General features: G+C 39.5%; 1 protein-coding gene across 7 annotated transcripts in view; it reads right to left on the bottom strand.

The window, feature by feature from the left end:
- The window catches only part of ATE1 (arginyltransferase 1), a 175,945-nt gene extending 150,101 nt beyond the window's left edge, over nt 1-25,844 (bottom strand). For 2 of the 7 annotated variants that reach the window (XM_030839282.2, XM_030839276.2), the window contains exons 1-8: nt 24,894-25,061; nt 22,596-22,659; nt 20,499-20,561; nt 16,235-16,338; nt 14,243-14,497; nt 8,982-9,211; nt 6,969-7,097; nt 5,924-6,052 (exon numbers count right to left, since the gene is read on the bottom strand). In XM_030839282.2, the coding sequence (XP_030695142.1) occupies nt 5,924-6,052; nt 6,969-7,097; nt 8,982-9,211; nt 14,243-14,497; nt 16,235-16,338; nt 20,499-20,561; nt 22,596-22,659; nt 24,894-24,999 (1,080 nt within the window). In that variant the 5' untranslated portion in view covers nt 25,000-25,061. Of the gene's footprint in view, nt 1-5,923; nt 6,053-6,968; nt 7,098-8,981; nt 9,212-14,242; nt 14,498-16,234; nt 16,339-20,498; nt 20,562-22,595; nt 22,660-24,893; nt 25,062-25,375 lie in introns of those variants that run through there. The other 5 variants (XM_030839283.2, XM_030839285.3, XM_070043804.1 and 2 more) reach the window with 5 other exon arrangements.
- Nucleotides 25,845-26,706: the final 862 nt, after the last annotated feature.

The following is a 26,706-nucleotide window of genomic DNA, read 5'->3' as shown; positions in this document are numbered from 1 at the left end:
TAAATGAGACAGATAGTAGATGATATTTACAAATCATCAGTTTTCTTACATGTGATAATGACATTGCATTTTGAAGAAGCACATATTATTTTTTCAGAGACGTACGCTAAAGACTTTAGGAGTAAAATGTCATGATGCATAATCTAAGTTAAAATGATTCAACACACAAAGAAAGATAAAGCAAACACAGAAACTAACCACTGCTGAATCCAGGTGATGGGTACCAGGGCGTCAGTATACTATTCTCTCAATTTTCCTTTATGTTTGAAAGTCCTTAATAAAATTTGGAAAACAATTTAGTCGATGCCTCAGAATTGTGATGAGACTACTGGAGCTATGGTTACAGCCGGTTCTTCAAATAGTTTAGAAGAGCTGAGATCAACTGGCACTTAATAAACATTATTAGATAACGCTGTTTTCTAAAATATAACAATAAAATTTCAGCTAAAAATCCCATGTTTATATCATATGGAATTACTGATATTTTGAAAAACAAAGATTATTAAATGCTGGCTTTATACTGTATTATACAAAAGATAGGTGACAAATTACTCCTGTTTTATTTTATCTAGATAGTATTATTTTCTGAAAATCTGGTATCTACCTGAATGATTGAAAACAGTAATAGAAACAGAATAGAAACAGTAATAGAAACAAACATATAGAATAATTTACTAAATCCTATGCCATCTCACCGTCTGCAATTACGTGCTGTTTTTCTAAAGATGTTACTAAAAAGAACTGACTTGCTATTCTGCATATCAAAGCAATCTATATTTATTTATATTCTCATCAAATCTCTCAAAGAATAACCTACTTTTTGGGGTGTTTAAACGATTTTATTTTACGGTCACCAACAGAGTAAAAGTGGATTTTATGCATTGATATGGTTACTTAAAGTTCCCAAGTTAGTATGTTGACTGTTTTTTACTTCAAATGGTTTACAACAACAAAAGCAAAAATGGATTTTCTTAATCTTGATCATAATTAAATTAGTTTGGCCCATTATATTGACAAAACCACAACACAGTGAGCTGCTGCATGGAGCCCGTAAAGCAGGTCGGGACATCATTTGAACTTTTCAGAGGAGGACTTTTTTGGCTTCTCTTTCTGCCTCTGAGCACAGGAACACTGGCTGGTTCCTCAGGTAGAAACCGTAGCCAGGTACAAGGGAAAACTACTATTTGTACTCCATGACAAGAATTAGGTCCCTTCAGTATAAAACACCTCACTTCGAGCCTGAGAAGCAAAGCAGCATGTCCAAATCAGATCGTCTAGGTAGCCAGCCCCACAGACAGAGCACTTACTCTCTACCTGCGAGCAAGAGCCGGCCAAGTGAAGAAAGAATTTCTAGGATGAAAACATGGGAGGTGAAGGACTCATCTACAGCAGTGACCGTCTCCCTACACAGAACTATGACTAGGGCAGCTCACAGGCCTTAAAATTCCCTGTTAATGAGTCCAAAACTTAATCATCTACCCAGAGAAGACCAGAAGTAGGGCCTAGCTCCTGCCCAGCGCTGCTCATGAAGCAGAGGTGTCACTCCAAGGGAAGTGAGCCACCGTCCCTGCCCACAGCTCCAGAGCAGTGGCACAAAGGGGCTCAAGAGGGCAGGCCACAGAACAGAGAGCTCCTCAGCAATCGGGACTGCATCTGGGACAGAGGGAAGCTCAAGCCCAGGGGAAGTCTTGAAAACAATGGAGATCTTGGTGGAAGCATCTAAGAGGAGGCTAGTAGTTCCATGAGGGCAACAAGCTAAACCGTAGGCCAGCTGGTTTACCAGAGAGAAACAGGAAAAGAGACAGTGAAGAAGAGCCCTCCTGGGGTCAGAACAAACCTCAAAGATGGGCCTCAAAAACTGCTGCTGCAAAGGGGACTAAATTTAATAAATCAAACTATGGAGCAATTTATGCCCTGGGGCACTGCTGAAAACAATACGGTAAACAGTCAGCAATTAGTGGAGCCCAAGAGCTGGATGTGAAACCAACAGAGCTAAAACACCTTAACAGAGCCATCAGGGAAGGCGACAAAGAGAACACTAGTAAGACCACCATCATCCCAGGGGGACTGTGCAACGACCACGGCTGAGGCCCCAGGGCGTGACGTCAGAGGCTTCTCAAACACATGTGTGTATTCTTTCTTCTCTGAACTGATTTTAAAAGCAATTGTACAAAACAATATGTGTATAATTGTACTGTTGGTACTATAACATATAGAAAAGTAAGATATTTGACAATAGCATCATAAGGAAGGTGGATGGGAACAAAGCTGAACTACAGTAAGAAAATATTAGATAGGAACTCAGATCCACAGGAACAAATGAACAGAAGCAGAAATGGAAAGTCAGGTTAATTTTAACAAATTATAAACAAACACTTGTTCCTATTCCTCTTCTCAGCTTTATAAAAGACATAAAATCATATAAGGTAATAATTATAACATATATTGAGTTTATAACATATGTTATAAATAGCACAAAAAGGGGGAGGAGGGACTAGAGCTCAGCAGGAGTAACATTTTTATACCTCACTGGAATCAAGTTAGTATAAACCTGTAGTCACTCCTGTGAGTCAAGATGTATACGGCAAGCCCTAGAGCAGCTACTACACCTCAAAAATATATAGTGAAAAACTCATTAAAGGAATTGAAATGTTACCCTAGAAAATACTCATTTAATGCAAAAGGAAGTAGTAAAGAAATAAAAGAACAAAGACATGAAACATAGAAAAAAAGTTAAATGGAGACATAAATCCAACTCTATCAATAACAACATTAAATATGGACGGATTAAACACTTCAACTAAGTGGGAGAGACTGTTCCCCCTCCAAATTAAAAAAAAAAAAGATCCAAACATATGGTGTCTAAAAAAGACACACTTGAAACTCAAAGACACAAAGAGATTGAAGATAAAAAGGATGGTATAGAAGTATCATGCAAACAGGAACCAGAAGAAGACGGAATGGCTACACCAATATCAGACAAAACAGATTGTAAAATAAAAAATCCTACTAGAGATATAGATAATCCACAGAATGAAAAAAATATTTCTAATCACATATGTGATAAGGGACTTGTATCTAGTCCCTTAAAAAATAGGCAAAAAATTGTAAATGGGCAAAAAATGTGAATAGACATTTCTTCAAAGAAATACACAAATTGCCAAAAAACACATGAAAAGATGCTCAACATCATTAGCCATCAGGGAACTGCAAATCAAAACCTCAATGAGGGAACTCCCTGGTGGTCCAGGGGTTAGGCGCTTTCACTGCTGTGGCCCAGGTTCAATCCCTGGTCGGGGAACTAAAATCCCACAAGCCTCGCAGAGCAGTCCAAAAAAAGCCTCAATGAGATAACCACTTCACACCAACTAGGATGGCTAAAATTAAAAAAAAATAATAATAAAGGAATAAACGAGTGTGGCCGAGCATGTGGAGAAAGTGGAACCCTTGCATACTTCTGATGGGAATTTAAAAAGGGGTCGCACTTTGAAAAACAGGCTGGCACTTCCTCAATAGGTAAACACAGAGTTACCCTATGAACGAGCAATTCCACTCCTAGGTATACACCCCAGAGAAATGAAAACATATGTCCACATAAATACTTGTCCACAAATGTCCATAGCAAAACTTTCTATAAAAGCCCCAAAATGAAAACAACCCAAAAGTCCATCAATGGATGAAAAGAGAAACAAAATTTGGTATAGCCATACAATGAAATATTAATTGAGCCATAAAATGGAATGACGTACTGACACATGCTACAACATGGATGAACCTTGAAAACATCATGCTAAGAGAAAGAAGCCAGTCAACAAGAGACCAGCATTGTACAATTTCATTTATATGAACTGTACAATACTGATTGTAGACTAAGGAAATCCAGAGACAGAAAGTGGAATATGGCTGCCTGGAGCTGGGGTGTCTGGGGAATAAACGAGGAGTGACCACTGTGGGAATGGGGCTTCTTCTGGGGATGATGAAAATACTCTGGCGCTAGTGAGGCTGGTTGCACGACTCTGTGAATATACTAAAAACCCCTGAATCATATACTTTAAATGGGTGACTTATAATGGCATGTGAATTACACCTCAATAAGGCTAATATAAAGAAAAAAGCACAGTACAGAGTCCTGACTTACAAAATGTTATTTCATGTTATTTCTTAGAAACTACATTCAGTGAGATAACAAATTCGCCCATGTGAAAAACAACATCATTTCAAATGTCTCTGAAAACTCCATATGAATTCAGTTAGATGTCAGGTAAATAAAATGCTATGAATAAAGTAAAAGAATTGATCAAAGCCAAATATACTCACTTTTATGAAATCAAAGTACTAAACACAGAAAATTCATACTGGTGGGAAAGTTTATGATAGCTTATACAAACTTTCCCACCTGTATGAATTTGCTATAAGCATGTGATACTATAAAATGAATCATTAAAGCAAAACTATTTGGCTACAATAAAGAAATCCATTATGTATTTCTATTTAAACACAAGGTCAAATCATGTACCCAGAGTTCAGTACTACCGATGATAGTGAATGTAAATTTAAGCCTTTTTAAAAAAGCCTCAATCATACCTTATGCCTAAATACAGAACACTGCCCTAGAGCCTGTCCAGATGTTAAGTGGCACTCATCTTTTCAGACTTGGCTCCGATGTCACTTCCTTCAGAAAAACCTCCCTAACCTCCAGTCCCACACTAAGGTGGCCTTCCTTACTAATCCAACAGCGCTGGAACTGCTCACCCATCTGTCTCCCCAATTACGATTATGAACTTTCGCACTGAACTAGGTCTGCAAGAATGGACTCCACAGAGGCCTGAAGCCCAAAAGGGGGTGAGGGGGTTCCCGGGAACACATCAAACATGTCAGGGTGTTTTGGCCCAACTATCCATACCTGGTAAGCAGGCAGGCACAAAGCCAGAATCTCAAGGGTAGTAGGAAAGAATAACACTGAGAAAGGAATTAAGACCTCCTGGGAATATCAAAGGGAACTTCTTGCACCTTTCAGAATCCTTACCTGTAAATGCTACCACCCACAGCTATAGGTCTCAACGGGGAACTTATGGAAGCACTTCTCAAATCGGAATGTGCACATGTATCACCCGGAGACCTAGTTCAAAACGCAGATTGTGATTCAGTAGGTCTGAGGGGAGACATGAGAGTCTGCATTCCTGGTGACGCTGATGCTGTTGGTCTGCAGACCACACTTTACCGAGAAAGGCTCTGCGAGACCCAGAAGTCAGCATTCTCTCAGGGAACATGCAGCATTAACTCCTGCCTTATTAATCATCTCTTTTAAGCTAACACATCCTATGTCATTAAAAAAAAACCAAAAAATCAAAACTTCAATCCTTCTGCATCTGTTGTCATCTTTCTTCCAAAACATCACTGTCCGACTGTGGAAAGTATGCAATCTCTTATTCATCTAAATATCTCCAGCTGGAAAATACAGGCCCTCAATAAATGCATGTTAAATGATGCTCTATGTAACCTCAACACATTCAGCATTTTCCCACATGCTTCTTCTTAAGATATATTTGTTTATTGGTCCGTCCTTCCCGTTTGATCATCAATTCCTTGAAGACAGAGACTCCTCCCTGTGTGCTGTGGCACAGTCTGGCACAAAGAGCACTCGGTGACGTCTGCTGTCTTAGCCCAATGACTGATGTGTAAACACAATACACTCAGGTTCCTGGAGAGAACACTGAGTAAAAACATATCCTTTTTCCTGAGGGATTTAAAATGATCACATGTATAACTTGTTTTCACAAAAGTTCAGTAGTACACAATGTAAGGATCATCAACTCTACTTAACAGATAAGAAAATGGAATAAGAAGGTTATATATTGATATTATGCTTCTTCTTCATAGACAACCTCATCAACATAGGAAAAAAACATTTAGCAAAAGGTACCTCGGTCTTCCCACATTCATCAGGCGGGTCCTGGTGTATGGCCATTTGATACTTGACATATAAAGAAAATGACTGGCTGAAGGACGACTTGAACTCGGGGTCCTCAAAGGAGACAGGTACTAGCCTCACCTTCAGAGCAAGGAAGATACAAGCAAACGCTACTGAAACACCTCTACCTGATGATATGCTTCTGAAGGTGAGGCTAGAGTAAGATCTCCGCAAATCCACTTCCAAAGCTCAGCGCTGAAATTTCTATAAAACGAATAAACCTAGGGACAGGTTGACTAGCACGGAGCGTGAAGCACGAACTGTGCACCAATATTCATGAAAAATTTAAACTCACAAGGGCCGGAACAATTTCTTTTTGTTTTTTTTTTCTCTATCTACCTGTTGTGGTTCTCTGCATACAGCAGAGTCAATATTGCTCCTCATGTTAATTGCCACTACCTGTGTCACCTCTACTTATATTAAGGGTTTTAAACTTTTTCCCCTTCCAGATTTTTCTTGGGTAATTTGATTTGTAAAATTATAAGTATATGAGGACTTCAATTAAAACATTCTACTATCTTACTTTTCTAGTCCCACTCAGTTGTGTATGGGCAGTACATCAACGAAGAGTAATTTATTTGTTATGAACTTTTTCTACACGACTTTTAAATGGAGATAAAGCATATTAACTGTGTTGTACAAAGTATGCCTACCATATAGTGGGTTTTTTTTTTTACTTTTTTCTCATAAATATTTTAACTTAGAGATCGCCTTTTCACTAACTCTTAAATAAATGCATCTAAACACAGTGACTTTAAATAGAGATACTTCATTTTACTTTCCATTCTGAAATTATACATGAAAGGCTCTTAACATGGCATCAGGTAAAATCTGCACTTTCAGAATGTCCAGTGTTCCATGGTCCTATCGCTTTGCAGATACACTGCAAATTGAATATAAATTAAATGTACCACAAATAAACCAAGAATTCACACAGTGATATCAAATAGAGGGGAAAGTTGCATTTGCACAGAAAAATTACACTTGGCCTGCTGACCTGGCTCACAGTTGGTTTATCAGGTGGGTCCTTGTGAACAACCATCTGGTAGCGTTTATAGACCTGGTAAGACTCCTGAAATGTGGCTTTGAACTGAGAACTTGGTGGAGATGATCTCACCACCCTCACCTTCAGAAGGAGTTAAAAAACAATGTTCATTAATTCATTTATTTATTCCATGGAATATGCATTAAGTTATTCCCACCCAAAAAAGCCCCAAAGTTCCAATATAGATATTAAAGCATGAACATATAACGGTAATATTTTAACATTAAAAATCAACCAGTTAGTGAATAAAGAAAAGAAGTTATTTCTCCAAATTATAGACTCATTAAGAAGGCAGAGGATCCTGTCCAAATTCTAAGACTAAGCTCTTAGACTGACTGAATTATGTAAGACTGCCTCTATTGTAAAACAGTAGAATACTTCTGGCACTCAAGACACAGACACAAATAAATACTCTTTAATATTAGCTGTACACAACTGACCTTCAGTAAAACAATCCAAAAGATTGAAAACGTGAATATATTTTTTGGACACTCTTTCATGCATCATTAACTCTAAACTTACAACTTTCTTCTATAAGTGTAAAAGACAACCCTCAAAAAGTGTTCCTATTTCATGGCATAGTTTAACATGAAGACTCTAAGGTCAGATTCCCTTTACTCAAATCTTAAAGGCACCATTTTAGTCAAGTAAATAAATTAACTTCTCTGCGCCTTAGTTTCCTCATATCTAAAATGAGGATGCATTAAAAGCAGTAATTGTACATAGTAATGGCTAACATTTATTTTAACGTTATTTACTAACCAGTTAAAATATGTTAGCAAAATAGAAGAGTGAAACACGAAATCAAATGTAATACAATAGAAAGGCGTAATTGGAAACTTCTTGTTTCCAACTGGAAACTTCTTGTGCCATGAGAAGTAGTTGCTGTCATGAAAGAGTGACACCCAGGGGATAACAAAAATCTATCCATCCTGGATATCATTACATTAAAAAAGTAAAAGGTGCCTACTGAAGAACTGTTATATTAGGTGTGCCTGGTGCCCTGAATACATTACTATTTGATCAAAAGATAAAGACCTCTTGATAAACTATTTTAAGTATTCAATAGTGTGTTCCATTCTCCTTACAATTTGGGAAGGAGAAAGTCAATACCAAAACAGAGTAGCCAAAGAATTATAATAGTCAAAGTTGTTAACACTTATATCTGATAATATATATTGTCCTAAGATTTAAACTGCACCAAAGTAAATGTTTAATATCAGGTTTTTCAGTGATAAGTGATGCTCTTAGATTATATTAAGCTGTAAATTCAAAGGCTGACCAGTTATTAATCAGGTAGGAGAATATAATAAAATCATTATGGCTAATGTTTTAGAAAAAAATTTTATAAATATACCAAACTAATACTGAAAAATCTAGACTTCACCTGGAATATAAATCAATTTGGGAAAATAAGAGGAATACTCTTAAGACTAGGCATACTCACACTATGCCTAAATTGGTTTGGGGGGAATTAATGAGATGATTATAGTAGTACATTTAGGACTGTTTAGTTAATTCCTAACTGCTGGCTTGCATATGTAATACCATTTGCTGCCTTGATCAAGATCATAAAATGAGAATGGATGAAACAGTGATTTGCCTACTGTGATCTATTCTCTTTCACTACCTAAACCAAAGCTGCCAAAAATGAAATTTTAAAACAGTATCTTTTATTTTTCACTCTACTAAATTTCAATCAAGAGATACAAAAAGCCAGAGTACCTCAAATAACAACACACTAAAACTAGAATTTTCACTTTAGTAGCCAATTGCCTTTTTAAATCCTAAAGAAAAACAAAAAGGTTTTTCTAAAGTACCAATTAACTTATTAAATATAAATGCTACTCCATCCCAATTCACTTTAATTTCCCATTATATAAACAGCAAAACATCAACTGTATGATCTCAAGTGAAAAAAAACAAAGTAGCTAACAAACAAACAAACAACACCTTCCAAAGTACCTCAAACTTGTGTGATGCACTCTCTGGTAAAGATTCAAAAATTAAATCTTCAAGTGACTTGGGCTGGTTGGATTTAGCCTTTGGTGGGAACAAAGACGGTGGCTGACACCGAACCTGGAAACCCTCCAGTTCTCCACCTGGGTTCTGCTGCATGAGTTTTAACCTTTTCCTTTCTTTCCGGATTTCCTTTGCTTTTCGACATGGAGGCTTACTCAAATCTGCCCCTTTGCCTAAAAAAGAATTTCAAAATATTAGACCAATCACTTTTGGCTCTAGAAATATTTTTTAAAGGTCTCAAAGGTTCCACAAAATCAGTACAAACAGTTCCAACTGTTAGGTTAGCTTCGGGTAGACGTTTCAGAGGCTCATGGTGTAGACCCCTAAGTTGATCTTTAAATTCTACCTTCGAAGAAGAACTGCCAGAGAAAGTAAATAGTAACAGAAACTTTTCAGGCAGCTCGTATTGTTGAAACATTTTCTTTTACATATTCATCCACTTCTCTGCCTTTGTAAAAGGAACATAATCAAATACCTTCTGCTTCACGACACTGCTGTCTCCAGCCCATTTCTGAGGGACATTTCTCTGAAACCTAAGCATTTATCACTGGTGACAGAGATAAATGCTTAGGAACCAGGTGTAAATGAGGACTGATCCCAGAACATACTCCGGCAGGTTTTTTTTTAATGAAAAAATATCCTTGCTTAGTTCAAGATATTTGTGTCCTTCTCTATCTAACGGGGGGGGGGGGGGGTCTCATTAGTTTTGCTCCAATTTGAGTTTTGTTTTAATTAAAAGAGCAAATATCAAACTGATAATCCTTTAAAATATAACAATTTTTACTATTATAAACCACAAATTTTAGTGAGTACCCTTCAATCTAGGAAGTTGTTTTCAAGGAATCTATCCCAAGAAAATCATAAGAGATAGAGGCAAATAATGAACACAAATGAAAACCTCAAAGTAATCTAAATGCTCAATTATAGAATTACACAATTTTTAAAATAAGCAACAGAATATCAAACAGCTAGTTTAAATGCTGTAGAAATTTTAGGGGATTTGTCATTATTCAATGTTAAAACGTGGGCTTCCCTGGTGGCACAGTGGTTAAGAATCCACCTGCCAATGCAAGGGACATGGGTTCCAGCCCTGGCCTGGGAAGGTCCCACATGCCGCGGAGCAACTAAGTCCGTGCGCCACAACTACTGAGCCTGAGCTCTAGAGCCCACAAGCCACAACTACTGAAGCCCACGTGCCTAGAGCCCGTGCTCCGCAACAAGAGAAGCCACTGCAATGAGAAGCCCGCGCACCAGAACGAAGAGTAGCCCCCACTCGCCGCAACTAGAGAAAGCCACGCACAGCAAGAGAGAACCAAAGCAGCCAAAAGTAAATAAATAAAATAAATTTATTAAAAAGAAAACATTATGTATAAGTATATATAATTAAAATATTTAGGAAAAAACCTGGAAAGAAATATATCACCATGTTAACAGTCATTTTACTTGGGTTTAGAAATTTAAAAAAAGGACTTTCCTGCTCCTTTTTTTTTGTAGTGTTCTCTTTTCTCCACTTTTTCTAACACTAAACATAACTTTGTAATTTTTTTAAAAGCCACTAATTAAATAAAGAAAAACGCTTTTTTAAAAATTTAGGATCCTGAAACAATATTCACAAATCACAAATTTACAGAGAAGAAAATTAAGACATAGAGTGTTAAGGGACTTGTCAGAGACCAAGACCTGGTCAAAAGAAACTAATTTGATGAGAAAACAGTGATAGTGAGACCATATAATACAACTTCACTACATGTTTTCCAACTAAAAACAAAATTTACCTATTAAAAAAAAACTCTGAACGAGTCTAATAAACCAATAACAAAAAACTAATTCCATAATTAGCCATCACTCTGTTGCCTTAGAGAATTAATTTTCTTTGGCCAGGGAATGCGTCTTTTCTCAAATTTGTCCTGAGAGGCACAACAGCCTGTTGGTCAAGAGCACACACGCTGACATGGGCTACCTGAGGTGAGCTCTGTCACACCTGGCTAGATGACCTTGGGCAAGTTTCTTCGTCTGTACAAGAAAGATAATAACCAGTCCTAACGGTGGAGTTCCTAAAGATTAAATGTGTTAATGCATGTGCAGCTCATAAAACTATATCCACTGTTCAATTAAGGGTCATCTATTTTTTGGTACAGATGAACCTATTTGCAGGGCAAGAATAGAGACATAGACGTAGAGAACAGACATGTGGACACAGCAGGGGGAAGAGGAGGGTGGGACAAATTGGGAGATTAGGATTAACATATATACACTACCATGCATAAAATAGATAGCGGGAACGTGCTATAAAGCACAGGAAGCTCAGCTCGGTGCTCTGTGACGACCTAGATGGGTGGGATGGGGGGTGGAGTGGGAGGGAGGTCCAAGAGGGAAGGGGGTGTAGGTATACATATAGCTGATTCACTTCATCGCACAGCAAAAACACAACATTGTAAAGCAATTACACTCCAATTAAAAAAAAGGGTCATCTATTTTTATTAGCTATTATGTGTATCAGCAATACCTAAAACAATGTTTCATTTCACCTATCAACATCCCGTAAATAGTAATAAGGAAAAATACCTGCATTTCCTAACAGCTACTCAAAATTACATTCCTACCAAAGTTTTAAAATTATGAACAAATTATAAAACTATCTAGAGTGAACTGAGAAACAACTTTTCAGTATTTTAATGAAAGACCACCTATGTCATCTTTACACTAATTAATTCACTGGACTAAGCAATCCTTACCGTGATTGTTTCACACTATATTTATGTACTGTCACACTGCAAACTGCAATGGACAGCAAATTAGGATTTCAGTTTATTTAGGGGATACAGATTTCCCCAAATCAATAAATTCCTTCAGCAGAAAGAAAACAGATCATCAGTATAAAATCAGTACACCTGGGACTTCCCTGGTGGCGCAGTGGTTAAGAATCCGCCTGCCAATGCAAGGGACACGGGTTCGATCCCTGGTCCGGGAAGATCCCACATGCCACGGAGCAACTAAGCCGATGCGCCACAACTACTGAGCCTGCGCTCTAGAGCCCGCAAGTCACAACTACTGAAGCCTGCGCGCCTAGAGCCCATGCTCCGCAACAAGAGAAACCACTGCAAAGAGATGCCCGCGCACCGCAACGAAGAGTAGCCCCGCTCTCCGCAACTAGAGAAAGCCCGCACAGCAATAAAGACCCAACGCAGCCAAAAATAAAAGTTAAAAAAAAGGAAGACTGAAAAAAAAATTAGAAATTTAAATAAGGAATTTTACTTAGGTGCAATAACAGTATTGTGAATGTTTTTTAAAGTACTTAGTTTTTAGAGATGCATTCTGAAATACAGCATGATATAATGTCTGGAACTTGCTTCAATACAGTACTGGAAGAGTAAGAATGGCCAATCATTTCAAAAACAAACAAACAAACAAACAAGCTCATAGAAAAAGAGATCAGATTTGTGGTCAAGGGGGAGACTGGATGAAGGCAAGTCAACAGGTATAAATTTCCAGCTGTAAGATAATATCACTACTTGAGATGTAATGTACAACATGATAAATATAATGAACACGGCCGTATGTTATAGATGAAAGCTGTTCAGAGAGTAAATCCTGAGTTCTCTTCACAACAAAAAAATTTTTTTTCTATTTCTTTAATTTTGTACCCATCTGAGACGATGGATATTCACTAAACTTATTGTGAGAATCACTTCACGATGTAAGTCAGATCATTATGCTGTACACCTTAAACTTATACAGTGCCGTATGTCAATTGTAACTCAATAAAACTAGAAGAAAAAAAAAGAGTGGACATCATGAGTCAATAATTGTTTCAAATGAGGGAAGGGTACCTGGAAATTCATTACAATATTCAGTCTACATTTGTCTCTGAAATTCTCCAAAATGAAGGTTTTTCAAATTTTATAAACTATAAGTACTTTCTATAATAACAACTAAAAATGGTAAACAAACTGACCGACCCTAATGCCCAAGAGAGTAAGAGCTGAAAGAAACGATCTAAACCATTCAAAATATTTTATTGGACTATTCTTATCAATTAGGATGAAATCTCGGACAAACAATTTAAATGCCATGAGATTTTTAGATTAAAAAAAAAGGGCAGGCTTCCCTGGTGGCGCAGTGGTTGAGAGTCCGCCTGCCGATGCAGGGGACATGGGTTCGTGCCCCGGTCTGGGAAGATCCCACATGCCGCGGAGCGGCTGGGCCCGTGTGCCATGGCCGCTGAGCCTGTGTGTCTGGAGCCTGTGCTCTGCAACAGGAGAGGCCACAACAGTGAGAGGCCCGCGTACCACCAAAAAAAGAAAAAAAACTATTCAGTAAAAACGCAAAGTTGTCTGTGCTTTAACACATGTAACTTTTAAACAAAAACCTAAAATAATATTAAAAAGTCTCTCCCTTGGATTTTGTATAAATAAATATAAGAACAAACTCAAGAACTGAAGAATAACTAGGCAAATTTACATTTAATGAAATAATTTTGAAAGAGTCATACATATGTGCACACATATATATAATAAATCCATTTAACGCTGGATAAATTCTTTTATAAGTGATAATACAGAAAGAAGTCTCACTTTATTAAAGGTGAGATTAAATAGCAACATGTGGAAATTTTTTTTTTTCTTTTTTGGCTGAGCAGCTTGCAGAATCTCAGTTCCCCAACCAGGGACTGAACCTGGGCCACGGCCATGAAAGCCTGGAATCCTAACCACTAGGCCCACCAAGGAACTCCCTGGAAATTTTTCTTTTTAATCTGGAAGTTTTCAAACTAAAATTAATTTTGATTGCATAAAGAAATCTAATGATAAAGTGAAGAATTTCACAATGTCTATATGTCAGACATAATATCTAAAACTTACTTTGTCTCATTTAACACTAAAAGTAAAAATGTTTAGCACCATACCCTCTCACTGACAAAAATTTTATTCTCAAACCTCTAAGCCCTTAAGGTAGTAAAAATAAATGGAACTCTTTTAGAATGTCTGTGTTAGGGGATAATAAGGCTATTATTTCAGGTTTTTTAAACAATTTGTTCACCTAAGTCCAGGTAATAATAAGGTATACAAAACAGGGATCTATTTCACAGATTTCATGAGTAATTCACTTTTTTAGCTCATGAGAGCACCCAGGGATTACAATGTCTCAAGCACAAAGAAAATTATTTAATATGACTTTAATATGGCCTGATAACAAACTTTCAATACCTGGCTGAGGAGCTGTATGCACTTTTACTGAATGTGATGGTTCACCAGAGTCCAACTTCTCTTCCGTATCTTGTGACTGGATTAACTCATTAGATTCTTCCCTCTCTGAGCTCTTTCCTTTCTTCTTCTCTTCACTCTTTACGCTCTCTTTGAGGTCATCACCGAGCATTTTAAGGTCACACTGTATATCCAATTTATTTATTAATGCAAAGTCACTGGCAACGGCATCCTCCATGGTGGGCTCCATAGGCTCATCTATAAATCAAAACAGATCAAAGTCCATCAGCCAGGCCATTTGACACAATTAAAATACACACAGGAAAAAAAAGCCCCCTTTTATCCAATGTGGCAGAGACGACTACGTGTCCACCAGATCCATTCTCCCATCTTCCAAGGTCAGGGCTGCGGTTAAGACTGTGGCACCCTGGCAAGGGAGCGTGTCAGTCCCTTCACAAGGTGTAATCAAGCTCTCGCCAATGGAACAGAACCAAACTGACATGTTCAATTTTGCCTCACTTGTTTTAAAGGAAATTTGTAACCCTGAAATTCCGCCCTTTCCCCTCCCCACTGGCTCGATTAGTAAAAACCAGAGCAACCTTGAAAATCACATGTTGAAGAGAATCCCAGAATGGCAGGGGTGGGGGATGGGGAGGGGGGAGCAGGGCTGCAGGCCGACCTGGAACACCCACACTGGACTGTTATGTGAGGAAAGAAACAGACTTCTATCATTTTGTAGTCACCGCATTTTGGTGTCTCTTTGTTACAGCTGTTTAGTCTCTTACCCTAATGAGTACATCACTCCTATGAATTGAGTGCAGACATAAATAATTCAGAAGCCTACAACAAGTCAAATAAAAAACCAAATGTAAAAGCTACATAAAAAAACAGGCAATCCTCAATGTACTAATGGAAAGCATCCTCAAAACTTATCTAAGTATTAATTTTTGAAACTCAGAACATGATTCCTGGCTGCTGAAAAAAACTGCATAATGACTAACCACGAAAATCTGTTTAACCTTTAAGGTTATATACTGACAACACTAAACAGAGTTACACCACAATTCTGATGTTTCCAGTATGACCCGGAGCCTTCTGGCCTCTCTGCTGCCAAGTCTGCTCCAAGCTGTCCTGAGTTCTCTGTTAAGCACAGTGCACGAGGGCAAAGAACAAACCTGCTTTGCTGGCCACTGTATCTCCAGTGCTTAAAAGAGGGACTAGAACATCGCAGGCATTCAAAACATACTTGGGGAATGAAGTAACAAGCTAAGACAGGGGTGGGAGGCTCCCAGAGTTAGGCATTTCCTATGGAAGAAGTGAGAAAGAGCTCTAAGAATGGGTGGCATTCCCAATTCTTATGGTCATGTATTAGGTAGTGCCTATAGGAAAACATTAAAAAAAAAAAAAGGCAGCAAAAACACTGAAAAAGCAAAGTATCTGTAACCCAAGTTAATTAAATGTTACTAATGATCTTTTAGGAAATCCACTCACAATTCAGAATTCATCTGAAAATAAGAGACAACTTCAGGCAATATAATTTACTAAAAACCTTACTCAAACATGGAAACTCTGAGCTTCACTCAGCATTGTGATTATGCAATCTTGTGTGAGTTGCAGATAAGCATCTATTTCTCCAGAGACAGTATCACTTTCTACTTATTTCATAAGGGTATTATTAGGATCAAATAAAATTAAGAATTCTCAAAGAATTGTGAAAACTAAAATTTCAATAAACTCCAGGAAATCACATCTTTAAAATGGTCCTTTCTTCTTCCCAAGCTAGACTTTCCCTGGCATATATTCCCCATATCCTTGATTTGGGGGCCAGCGGTAACAGTAACAGCAGTGCTAAGAGCAGTCATCATCATCAGAGTAACGGTAGTACCTGACTGTATTGGACCTCCTTCCCCTATCTAAGAAATGACTGAGTGTGAGAACCTTGGAAAGAAACATCTATTTGAGGTAAACAGTTTTTAGACCCCCATCTCATCTTACCCTCACAATTTCCTTTTGAAATTTCCCCTTTAGCCAGAAATTTCAACATTTTTTTCAAAACCTTCTTGTGAGATTTTGATGGCTGAAACTGTAAAGGTCGGCACCTAGGAAAGCAAAATAAATATTTAAAAAGTGAACTCAAACTGTGAAGAAATAAAATCAGTGCTGAATAATAGGACAGGGTTTAATGTAGCCTCTAATCCCACCCCAAATCTCACAAAAGTACAGTTAAAGGATTATAAAGAAAAAGACATAAACCACTAGGAAAAAAAAATAATGGGAGAAATGTTGGAAGCTAGAAAGCAGATGTACAAGTGATAACTGACTTAGCAGACCAAAGAAAAGTTGAATCCTAAGCCAAAAGTGGGAAAAGCCAAAAAAATATCCAATTTTCTCTACATTACCCCTAAAAGTCTCAGGGATTGGCCATACCTGACACCCTGGGAGATGAGAGTGAAAATAGGAAGACCCCTTGAAAGTCTGTTTTGGAAGCGATTTATATATCTGATACGCTCCCCCACTCTGCACATATGACTCTCTACACAACCCAGCAGAAAACTGCAAACTTTTCAGAAAAGGGAAAAATAAGGCCTCTTACTTGAGGGATACAGGCACAGCTGAAAGGAATGGAAGTGTACTGCAAACAGTAAGCGTAAAAGGAAGTATACATGCTGAATGTTGAGACCTCCAAGACCCACTTCTCCAACCCAGCCCCAGAACATCAGTAGATACTTCCTTTCCAGAATGTGATCAGAACTAAAAATACTGACCTCAGAGATTCTCCCAAAGAACAGGCTAGCCAGATCACCCTACTTAAAGCCCACAGTAAACGAGACCCACCAGGGTACATAAAATTTCCAGTGGAACACTGGAAGGTTGGAATCACCAGACACTTGAGGAGGGCCTCTAAAACAAAGATAGGTGCCAAAAACCTGGAGAAAGTAACTTGGAGGATAGAGACATACAGTATACAGGAAGAAGGGAATCTCAAAAAATTTAAGAGTCCAAGAACAAAAATCCCTCTTAGAAGTAAAAATATAATAATAAGATATAATAAGAAGAAATTAAAAGTTAAATAGAAGACAGAAGACTTGGAAAATAAAGGTGAGGAAATCTCCCAAAAGACATGGAAAACCGAAGAGAAAAAAAAATTAGAGTACCAGTCTAAAAGTTCCAATGTCTGAATAAAGACATTAGAGAAGAGAAAGAAGTTAATGGAAAGGAGAGGATCAATAAAATACAAGAAAATTTCCCTGAACTGGAGGACATGATGGGAGGAGCCCCTAGATAAGAAGGGTCCCTCAAGTCCATATGCAATGAATGAAAACAGACTCACAGCCAAACATACTATGAAACATCAGAACTTTGAAGACAAAAAAACTTCCCAAGAGAAAGAACATGTTTTGGACAAAGGAACAAGAGTCAGAATGTCACTGGACTGCTCAACCGCAGTAAGACAACAATGGAGCAAAGCTTTCAAAATTCTAAAGGAAAATTATTTTCAATCTATACTTCTGTTCCTAGCTAAACTATAAGTTAGGTTTGAGTAGTCAATGAAAACATTTTCAGACAAAGTCTCAAAAAACTTACCTCTTACGCACTTTTTCTCAAGAAGCTATTAGAAGACGTGCTTCACTAAAATGAAGGAATAATACATACAAGAAAGAGGGTAGAAGAGATAAGATCCAAATCAAGACCCAAAGAGAATCCTCAAGATGACAGTAAAAAAGGGATCCTAGGAAGACAGTGATGCATCAGGCACAGAGGCAACCTGTCCAGATCACAGCAGGTCAGAAGATTCCACAAGAGGTTTTCATCAAGAAGATAAAAATGATAGCGTACCTGAAGCATCTAAACATACCAAGAGGAAATTTACACCTCTCAGGGAGCATTTTTAGATAAACTGGTAATAGGAACCTAGAAGACTACGCAAACAAAAATGACAATAATCAACACCAGGAAAGTAAAAACTTGTGCAGGGAAAGAGAAAGAAAGTAATCATGGACTACTACACGGCTGAGCTGCGAAGCTTACTTACACAGCCACAATGAGGTGACTACATCTATCCAAAACGATAATATTTCTAAAGTTTGGGACGAGGACAAACAGGAGCTTGAATGTGACAGGGGAAGAGGGCTGAAATAAAGTTAAATCCTTATCTTTCAAAGAGAGAAGCCCAGAGATAATGAAGAAAACCAATTTTTTAAAAATCAAGTATTATAATTATATAAGCATGTCACTTAAAGATAGAGATGAAAACCCAGAAGAATCAGTTAAATGATCTGAAAGTGACTGAACTGGGAAAACAGAACATGAGACAGGCGGGAGGGTTTCAGAGGACTGCTTTTTGCAGAATAAGCTTTACAGAACTGTTTGATTCTTTAAATTGTTAGCATATACAACATTGATAAAAATTTTTTAAAAAAATCCATAGACAGGGAAGTTCATCCTCATTTTTACTCACATACTGGACAGGTCCTAGCAGCTGCCTAACAAGAAGCTAAGTTGTAGGCTAGACCACCTTGCCCTTACATAAGGCCTCACTGTAACTACTGCAGTAAACAAAGTAAAATAACCAAAAGAATATGCAAAATGACTCCAAGAGATCAACATATAAAATAAAGTTGTATAAAGAATAATGATCAGGGACTTCCCTGGTGGTCCAGCGGTTAAGACTCTGTGCTCCCAATGCAGGGAGCCTGGGTTCGATCTCTGGTCAGGAAACTAGATCCCATATGCCGCAACTAAAGATCCCGCCAGTACTCAGCAACTAAGACCCAGCACAGCCAAATAAATAAATAAATATGTAAAAAAAAATAAAATAAAATAAAGCTTCCACTCTTGTGTATATTGTTTAAAAAAAAAGCATAACAATTCAGAAAATGTTTGATTCCATGTAAAATTATTAAATAAGTCACATTTTATAATTACTTTCTCTTGCAATGTTAACTGAATCCCTTTTCATAAAGGCAACATACCTGGAATGGTGCTCTGTATGAGACAGGCACCCAGTAAATTATAAATGCTTTTATCTTTTTCTTTAACCCACTGAAATTGGCCTTTTCTGAATAGAGATTCTCAGGGTTCAGGCCAATCAATTTCAGACTTATTTCAACAAAATCCCAGCCATAATCCAGTAATAAATTGTTACCAGAAGGAAAATGACTTCTGTCTTTGAAGATGTTACCACTTCATAAACACTAAGCTGAAAAAGCTACTCTGTCGTTTTATACTAAATGAGATGCTGTCAGCAAACCAGACATCCATCTTTTCTCCTTATTGTACCAGTCCTTTGACCAATTATGTAAGAGAAAGGATTCTTAACCAGGAAGCAGTGAATTATTCAAAGTCAGTGATCACCCTAAAACTAATATGTTAGATGTTACATTATTTTTGTCTATACAGCTCCCTGTCTTGTTTTGTTTTGCTGCAGAGAGGATCTGCAACCATCAAATTCTCAAAACAGTCTACAACCCCAAAACAAGTTAAGAGTAATTAAGGGAAAAAAAAAAAAAGAGTAATTAAGGGAGACAGCTGTGGGGACATGCCAAGCATGATGGACACAACTGTGTTTGTGTTTTTATCTAGAGTATACATACACATTGAAACTGCAGACATATGCCTCACAATGTTAACGTACCTTCCCTATTTTCTACCAGAAGAAGGGGAAGAGGGAGGGGAAGAGGAGGACCTTCATAATCAGAGAAGGGAAAAATCCTCCCATGTTAGGGCAGAGTAAGGGGGGCACAGGGGAAACACAAAATATTAAGAAAAATCAAGCAAACACTCTGTAGGAAAACAGACTTTTAGTTCAAGTTTTCCAGTGAAGAAAACTAGACTCTGAATAGACGCAGATAAGTATCAGCCCTCCTCCCCCTTATATAGGATCCTGTGGCATTGCCTGAATGAAACAACTGTTGTCAACACACCAGAGAACTGCAAAGCCATAAGCTAAACTGATAAAAATTTGATATCTAAAATTAATTTAAGTATTTGCCAATATTCTCCCAATATTTCACATATTATTGACTAGATTGCTAAATAGTGTATTTTTTATACCATATTTATATCTAAACCAAACAGTATTATTAAAAGCTATTGATAGGCACATGAATATAGTATGAGTATGTAGAAAAAAATCTGTTTGCTTTTCTTTATGAAGAATGTTTACCTAGACAGAAACAGACACTTCAAAAAGCAAGAGTCTACTAAAAAATTATACACAATCTTCATATTAATTGAATATATTAATCAAAATTCTTACCTTATTGTGTACTGAGGACAACATGTTTGATTCATGACAGGTTTGTACACATATTTCCCACTTCTAAAATTATAAAATAGTTTTGTTAAGTTTGTACACATTTCTTTTATGTAGCAAAGCCGATTAGTACAGGAGTACAAAATTAATTAGGGTAAAAAGCTAATCAACAGTGTAAAAACATTTAGGTTTAGTTACTTTTCATAAGCTAAATGATCTTGCAACGTGGGTATACCAAGGACCAGAGTCCAGGTTTTTCTTTTCCGAACGTTTACATATGTATTCCACGGTTAATCACCTCAATTACCCTCTCACCCGCATCTGCAGTCCCTTCCATGCCTCGATCTACCACCCACCCTCAATAGCAAAAGGGCAGTCAGAGAAAACTGTCCAGGATGCTGTGGGACTGATGTGTGTTGTTGCCTATGACATCCACACTTGGGGGTTCCATGGACACCAGCACGAGGAACCCCCAAACCAATCTAATCCTTTCCATGCCTTCTGGATCTCAGTTAATGCAGAGTCATACATTTACGAGCTGAATTTTGTCCAGATTTAAATGTGCCCTAATCCAATCTGACTGGTATCCTTATCAGAAAAGGAAATTGTACACAAAAAGGAACAATAAACAAAACACTAGGGATGCACACACAAAGAGAAAGGACCCTGTGAGGACACAAGAAGGCAGCCAGGTGCAAACCAAGGAGAGAGGCCTCAGGAAAAACCAAAGCTGCAGAGAGCTGGATTTCGGACTTCCGACCTCCAGAACTGTGAGGAAATAAATTTCTCTTGCTCAAGCTGCCCAATCTGTGGTATTTTGTCAAGGCAGCCCTAGCAAACACACAGGAATTCAGTTCCCGAGCCGAAAACCTGCGAGTCCTCCTAGACTCTTCCCTCTAATGCACCTCCATATCCTGCCAGCAACGATCTACTTCCAAAATGCCTCAAAAATGTGTCTTATGATCCATCCGATCCATCTCTTGATACACAGTCACTGCTACTGACCATGACAGCGGTCCTCACCACCTCACACACGGACACCGCAATAATCTCTGGAACTAATGGTCCTGCCTTCAGAATCACCCGCTCAGACACCTCTCTGCTATCTGAATGATCACTTCCAAATCACAAATTCCACCCCTTTTCTCTCTGACATAAAAGCCTTCAATAGCTCCCCTGTACCGTTAAAAAAAAAACCACAAAATCTCCTTACCATGGCACACGAAGTCTTTCAACATCTGGCCTATATCTGTCTTCATTTTGGGCCCCATTATTACGTTTAAGGAAAGCTGTGAAGTTTCATTTACTGTGCTCAATCCCATGACTTCTGGGGAGTATTGGCACAGGGCACCTAACACTGCTCATACTTACGTAAGGAACCTTACCTAATAGCTATTCTAGAATCATCTACATAAAAACAGCTGCCCAAAAACCTCAGCTATCAAAGGCAACGTGTGGACTTAAGGGAATCCTGATTCAAATAAACCAACTATAAAAAAGAATTTTTTGAGACGAGCAGAAAATCTAATCAAAACTAGGTAACTGGTGACGTCAAATAATTATTATTAAATTTGGAAAGTATGGTAATGATATTGTGGAGATGGTAAGAAAGAAAATCCTTCTTAGAAACACATACTTAATACAGGTATAATGACATGATATCTGCAATTTGGTTTAGATAATCTTGTGGGACGAGGGGAAGGGGGGAGTATCTTATTCTGCTTGAGCTGCTATAACAAAATACCATAGAGGGGACTTCCCTGGTGGCACAGTGGTTAAGAATCCACCTGCCAAGGAAGGGGACATGGGTTCGAGCCCCGGTCTGGGAAGATCCCACATGCCGCGGAGCAACTAAGCCCGTGCGCCACAACTACTGAAGCCCGCGCACCTAGAACCCATGCTCCGCGACAAGAGAAGCCACGGCAAGGAGAAGTCCGCGCACTGCAACGAAGACTAGACCCCGCTCACCCCAACTAGAGAAAGCCTGCGTGCAGCAATGAAGACCCAACACAGCCATGAATGAATGAACGAACGAATCAATAAATAAATAAACAATTTTTTTTTTTAAAAAAGAAGTATCTTTGTATTAAGGACCTTTACCTTCGCCATCCTCGGTCTATGAGATCCTGATAATCCTGTACAGTCATGGAATGTGCCCACATGCCTGAAAAATAAGTGCCATGTTAATTACAGCAGGTGGAATTTTACTTTTTTAAATCCAAAGCATTATCTTTAAAATATGAAAACTGAAGCAAAAAAAAAAAATCCAGCTCATATTGGAGAAATGAAAGTCTGCACATACTTCATACTTGTTAGCTTGACACAATACACAACACAAATGAAATACATGATGTATTTATCTTAAGTTTAAAAATCAAGCACACAAAGCGATCACATGCAATTCAGGATTAGTCAACAGTCTCTACGACATCATAAATTTAGGTCCTCACTGCAATCAAATTACATCACACCTTTAAGTCATAATAATATCCCCAATAATTTAATACCCTGGTCTCTTTAGAAGAATTAGAAAGCAAATGTTTTCTTGTGCATATAAATTCTCCTGATTTTTATTTGTTTACACCATAGTCTTACACACTGAACAAAAGTAAATGTACAGCAATGTTCCTTTTAAGTATAAAAACTGAAAGTAATCCAAATGCCTAGGAACAGAAACTTGATTACAGGGACTGTGATGTTATCAATAGGATGAAATAATTATGCAACCATGAAAACAATGAAGACTATGAAAAAACACTGAATTAATGGTAAAGAAAAGTGAATTTTATTCTTGTAAACAGTAAACTGCACCAGCAGTATGTAAAGATAAAGATAGGCTTGAGAGAGCAGGGCGTAATGCGAAAAGCACAGGCATGTGTACAACAGAAATGTCCAGAAGCCTGGTGGAGACCCATTAACACCCAGTTACTCCATGAGGTTCAATTTCCTCATCTGTAAAATAGGAATAGTAAAACCTACCTACCCCATAGGTGGGGTGACCTATAGTAAAGATTATTATTAAAATCGAGATGACAGAAATTTACAGTTATCTAAGTAAAAAGGTTGAAAGTAGGTTTTTTCCACAGAACTTAGAGAACATCTATATTAATCGATTTTCTCTTACTAAAATTACTAGAAAAATAATTAAGGACCTAATATTAATTTTAGACATGTTTAATATAAAGTATTTGCTACATACATATTATAATCACAATACTAAGATTCTGAAAGAGAGAAGGGAAAAATCTCTAATACCCTAAGGCAACCACTGTCACCATTTGGGTTTTTCTCCGCCCAGAGCTGTAACCGTGTCACATATGTTATTTGCATCCTGCTTATGTTCTCCGTTTAACCCAAGACTCTGTTTTTTCACGTTAACTCATCTTCATCACCGTCACTAATGACTGCGTTATACTACACTCTACCCCCGCTCACCCACAAGATGCACCTAATAAACACTTTTAATTAGCGAGTAAACGGACACACCATAATCGCCCAAATCATTCCCCTACGGTAGGACATACATTTTTTTTAATACGGAAACCACCCCAATTTACATCTTCATGGACATCCCATTTTCCACAATGCTAGATTATTCTTTAAAATAAGTGTCTACTTTTGCCAAAACACGACACGGCAGGAAATAAACATGATGTTCTGTTTACAAACAAGAAATCTTCCAAAAGAAAACTGAATCATGGGGGGGAAGGATAGTGTAGGCTGGCTTTGTCGTCGTCATCGAGGTGGGTGGAGAAATGACACGGCACCCAAACACCTGGTAAAATTTTCAAGCACCTCGGTACCAACAGGGCCCCTCGCCAGCAGCGACTACGGTCACTAGTTTCTTCTATATTCTTCCAGAGACATTTTATCCACGGATGCCCGCGCACGTGTGTTTTCCACACACACCGTTTTCTACACCAATAGCACCACCCGACACTCTGTCCTGCACCCCGCGTTTTGCCCTGACCCTCGGAGACACCCTCACAGCAGCATCAGCACTTACAGGTCAGCCCCCGTAACCGACCACGCCACAGCGCTCCCCAGCAGGCGTGCCACCAGGTACTTAACCGTCTCCTACTGATGATGGACACCTATTTCCACACTTGGCTACTGCGAGACAATAATTATTTCGCACGTCCGAGCACCTGTGCGAAGAATGAGCATCTAGAAGCTTCCCTGCTCAATCAAAGGTGAGGTCCGTTTTTAATTCCGAAAGCCACTGCACTCAGGGAGAGCCGCGTTCCGCACTCGCTCCACGAGACAGCAGCTGGGCAGGGGCTAGGCGCGTCCCTCCAGCCAGTCGGCCCGGGGCGCCGCGACCCCCGAGGACACCGGCCCACCGCCGAGCCCCGAGGCCGCGGCGCCCTTCCCCGCCCGCCAGCCCGGCCCGCTTACCATTGGAGCGACTGCCCGACTCGTTCTTGCAATAGCCGCAGCGGTAGAAATCCTCGCCTTCGAAATATTCCACGATGCTGGGCGAAAGCGCGGCCCAGGAAGCCATAGCCCCGACCCTCCAAACGCTACGCGGCCCAGCCCAAAGCCGCCGCCACCCCACAATGCACCGCGCCGCCCGGGCGCCCACAGCCCGGCCCTCGCCCGAGCCCCTCGGCGCTGACGCCGCCCGCGCCATCTTAACCTAGGGCAGCAGCCTTCCGCTATTTCCGCTCCTTCTCCGAGAAGGACCGCCATCTTCGGTGAGGATGAGACCAAGAGAGGAAACGTGAAGAACAACGGTCTGGGAAGAAACGAGTGGGAAAGGAAAGCGGGAGTTGGGGAGCAGGGCCTGGGTGTTCCCTCGCGAGGGCCCGGACGCGGCGGGCGGTGCGGGGATTTGGACGTAAGGCGTCCGCACCAGCTCCATCGACCGGACCACTCACCGCAGGACGCCTTGCCCTCCTCGGAGTCGCAGTAGCCGCAGTAGTAGCCGACCTTGAGTCCCTTGTACTCCACCACCGAGGCCATGGCTGCCGCCAGGTCCACGCAGGCCGACCACGCCTCTCGGCGCCCCGGGGCCGACCTCTGCGGAGCGCTGGGGTCCGCGGCGGGGAGGAGTGGAGAGCGAGGCCCGGCGCGGTGCGTCGCAGCGCCGGGGGGCCCGGTCGGTATTGGGTCCGGGGGCCTCCCAGGATTAGTGGATCGTAGTCGTGCGCTCTGGTGCCGAGTTCGAGCCAACCCGTTGCGTTACTTCATCGCCAGTCCTTCCCACAACTGCGCGTTGATAGCGCTAATTTACAGATAAGGAGACTGAGGCACAGAGCTTGTGATCACCCTCTTTTTAGATCCTGCAGGTCTCAGTTCCAAAGTTACCATTTCAGGCCGTCCTAGCCAATTCTAGCTTCTTTCAAACCAGCAAGCACTCACTTAAATGTCCCGTAGGTTCGAGTACACATGCATTCTGTGGATGGCAGGGTAAGTGAATTGAACACTTCACTCTTTTAAAGGAAACAAGTGTCAGAGCCAGTTGCTGCCTTGTTCCTAGTGCCACCATATCTTACGACTTCTTTTTTGAAATTTATTTTTTTATACAGCAGTTTCTTATTAATTATCCGTTTTATACATATTTGTGTATACATGTCCATCCCAATCTCCCAATTCATCCCACCGTCACCCCACCCCCCGCGACTTTCCTAACTTTTAAAAAGAAGCTAGAGGGCTTCCCTGGTGGCGCAGTGGTTGAGAGTCCGCCTGCCGATGCAGGGGACACAGGTTCGTGCCCCGGTCTGGGAGGATCCCACATGCCGCGGAGCGGCTAGGCTCGTGAGCCATGGCCGCTGAGCCTGCGCGTCCGGAGCCTGTGCTCCGCAACGGGAGAGGCCACCACAGCAGTGAGAGGCCCGCGTACCGCCAAAAAAAAAAAAAAAAAAGCTAGAAATCAGATTTTTTTTTCGTACAGTTTTGAAATGTTACTTTAAAAGAATTTTTTTAATTGTACATGTCAAACAACATTTATATAGGCTGAATTCAGCGCATGAGCCTCCAATTTGCAACCACTATTTTAAAGGGGATTTCTTAAAGACTTAAAGATTTCTTTCAGTGAGTACCTCCAACAAGGTAATATTCCTTATTCTTTAATTCTGTATGCACAGATAATTTAAGCCTGTCTGTCCTTATATTTTTTTCCCATCAACAATAAAGCTGATTATCTTTTTATGTTTAAAAAAGTGAAATCATGTAACTTGGAGAAGCAGGTAAACTTTTGAAGTCAGTT

Source organism: Globicephala melas, chromosome 16 (assembly GCF_963455315.2).
Source record: "Globicephala melas chromosome 16, mGloMel1.2, whole genome shotgun sequence".
NCBI lineage: Eukaryota > Metazoa > Chordata > Mammalia > Artiodactyla > Delphinidae > Globicephala > Globicephala melas.
This window is presented reverse-complemented; position numbering and strand designations above follow the sequence as displayed.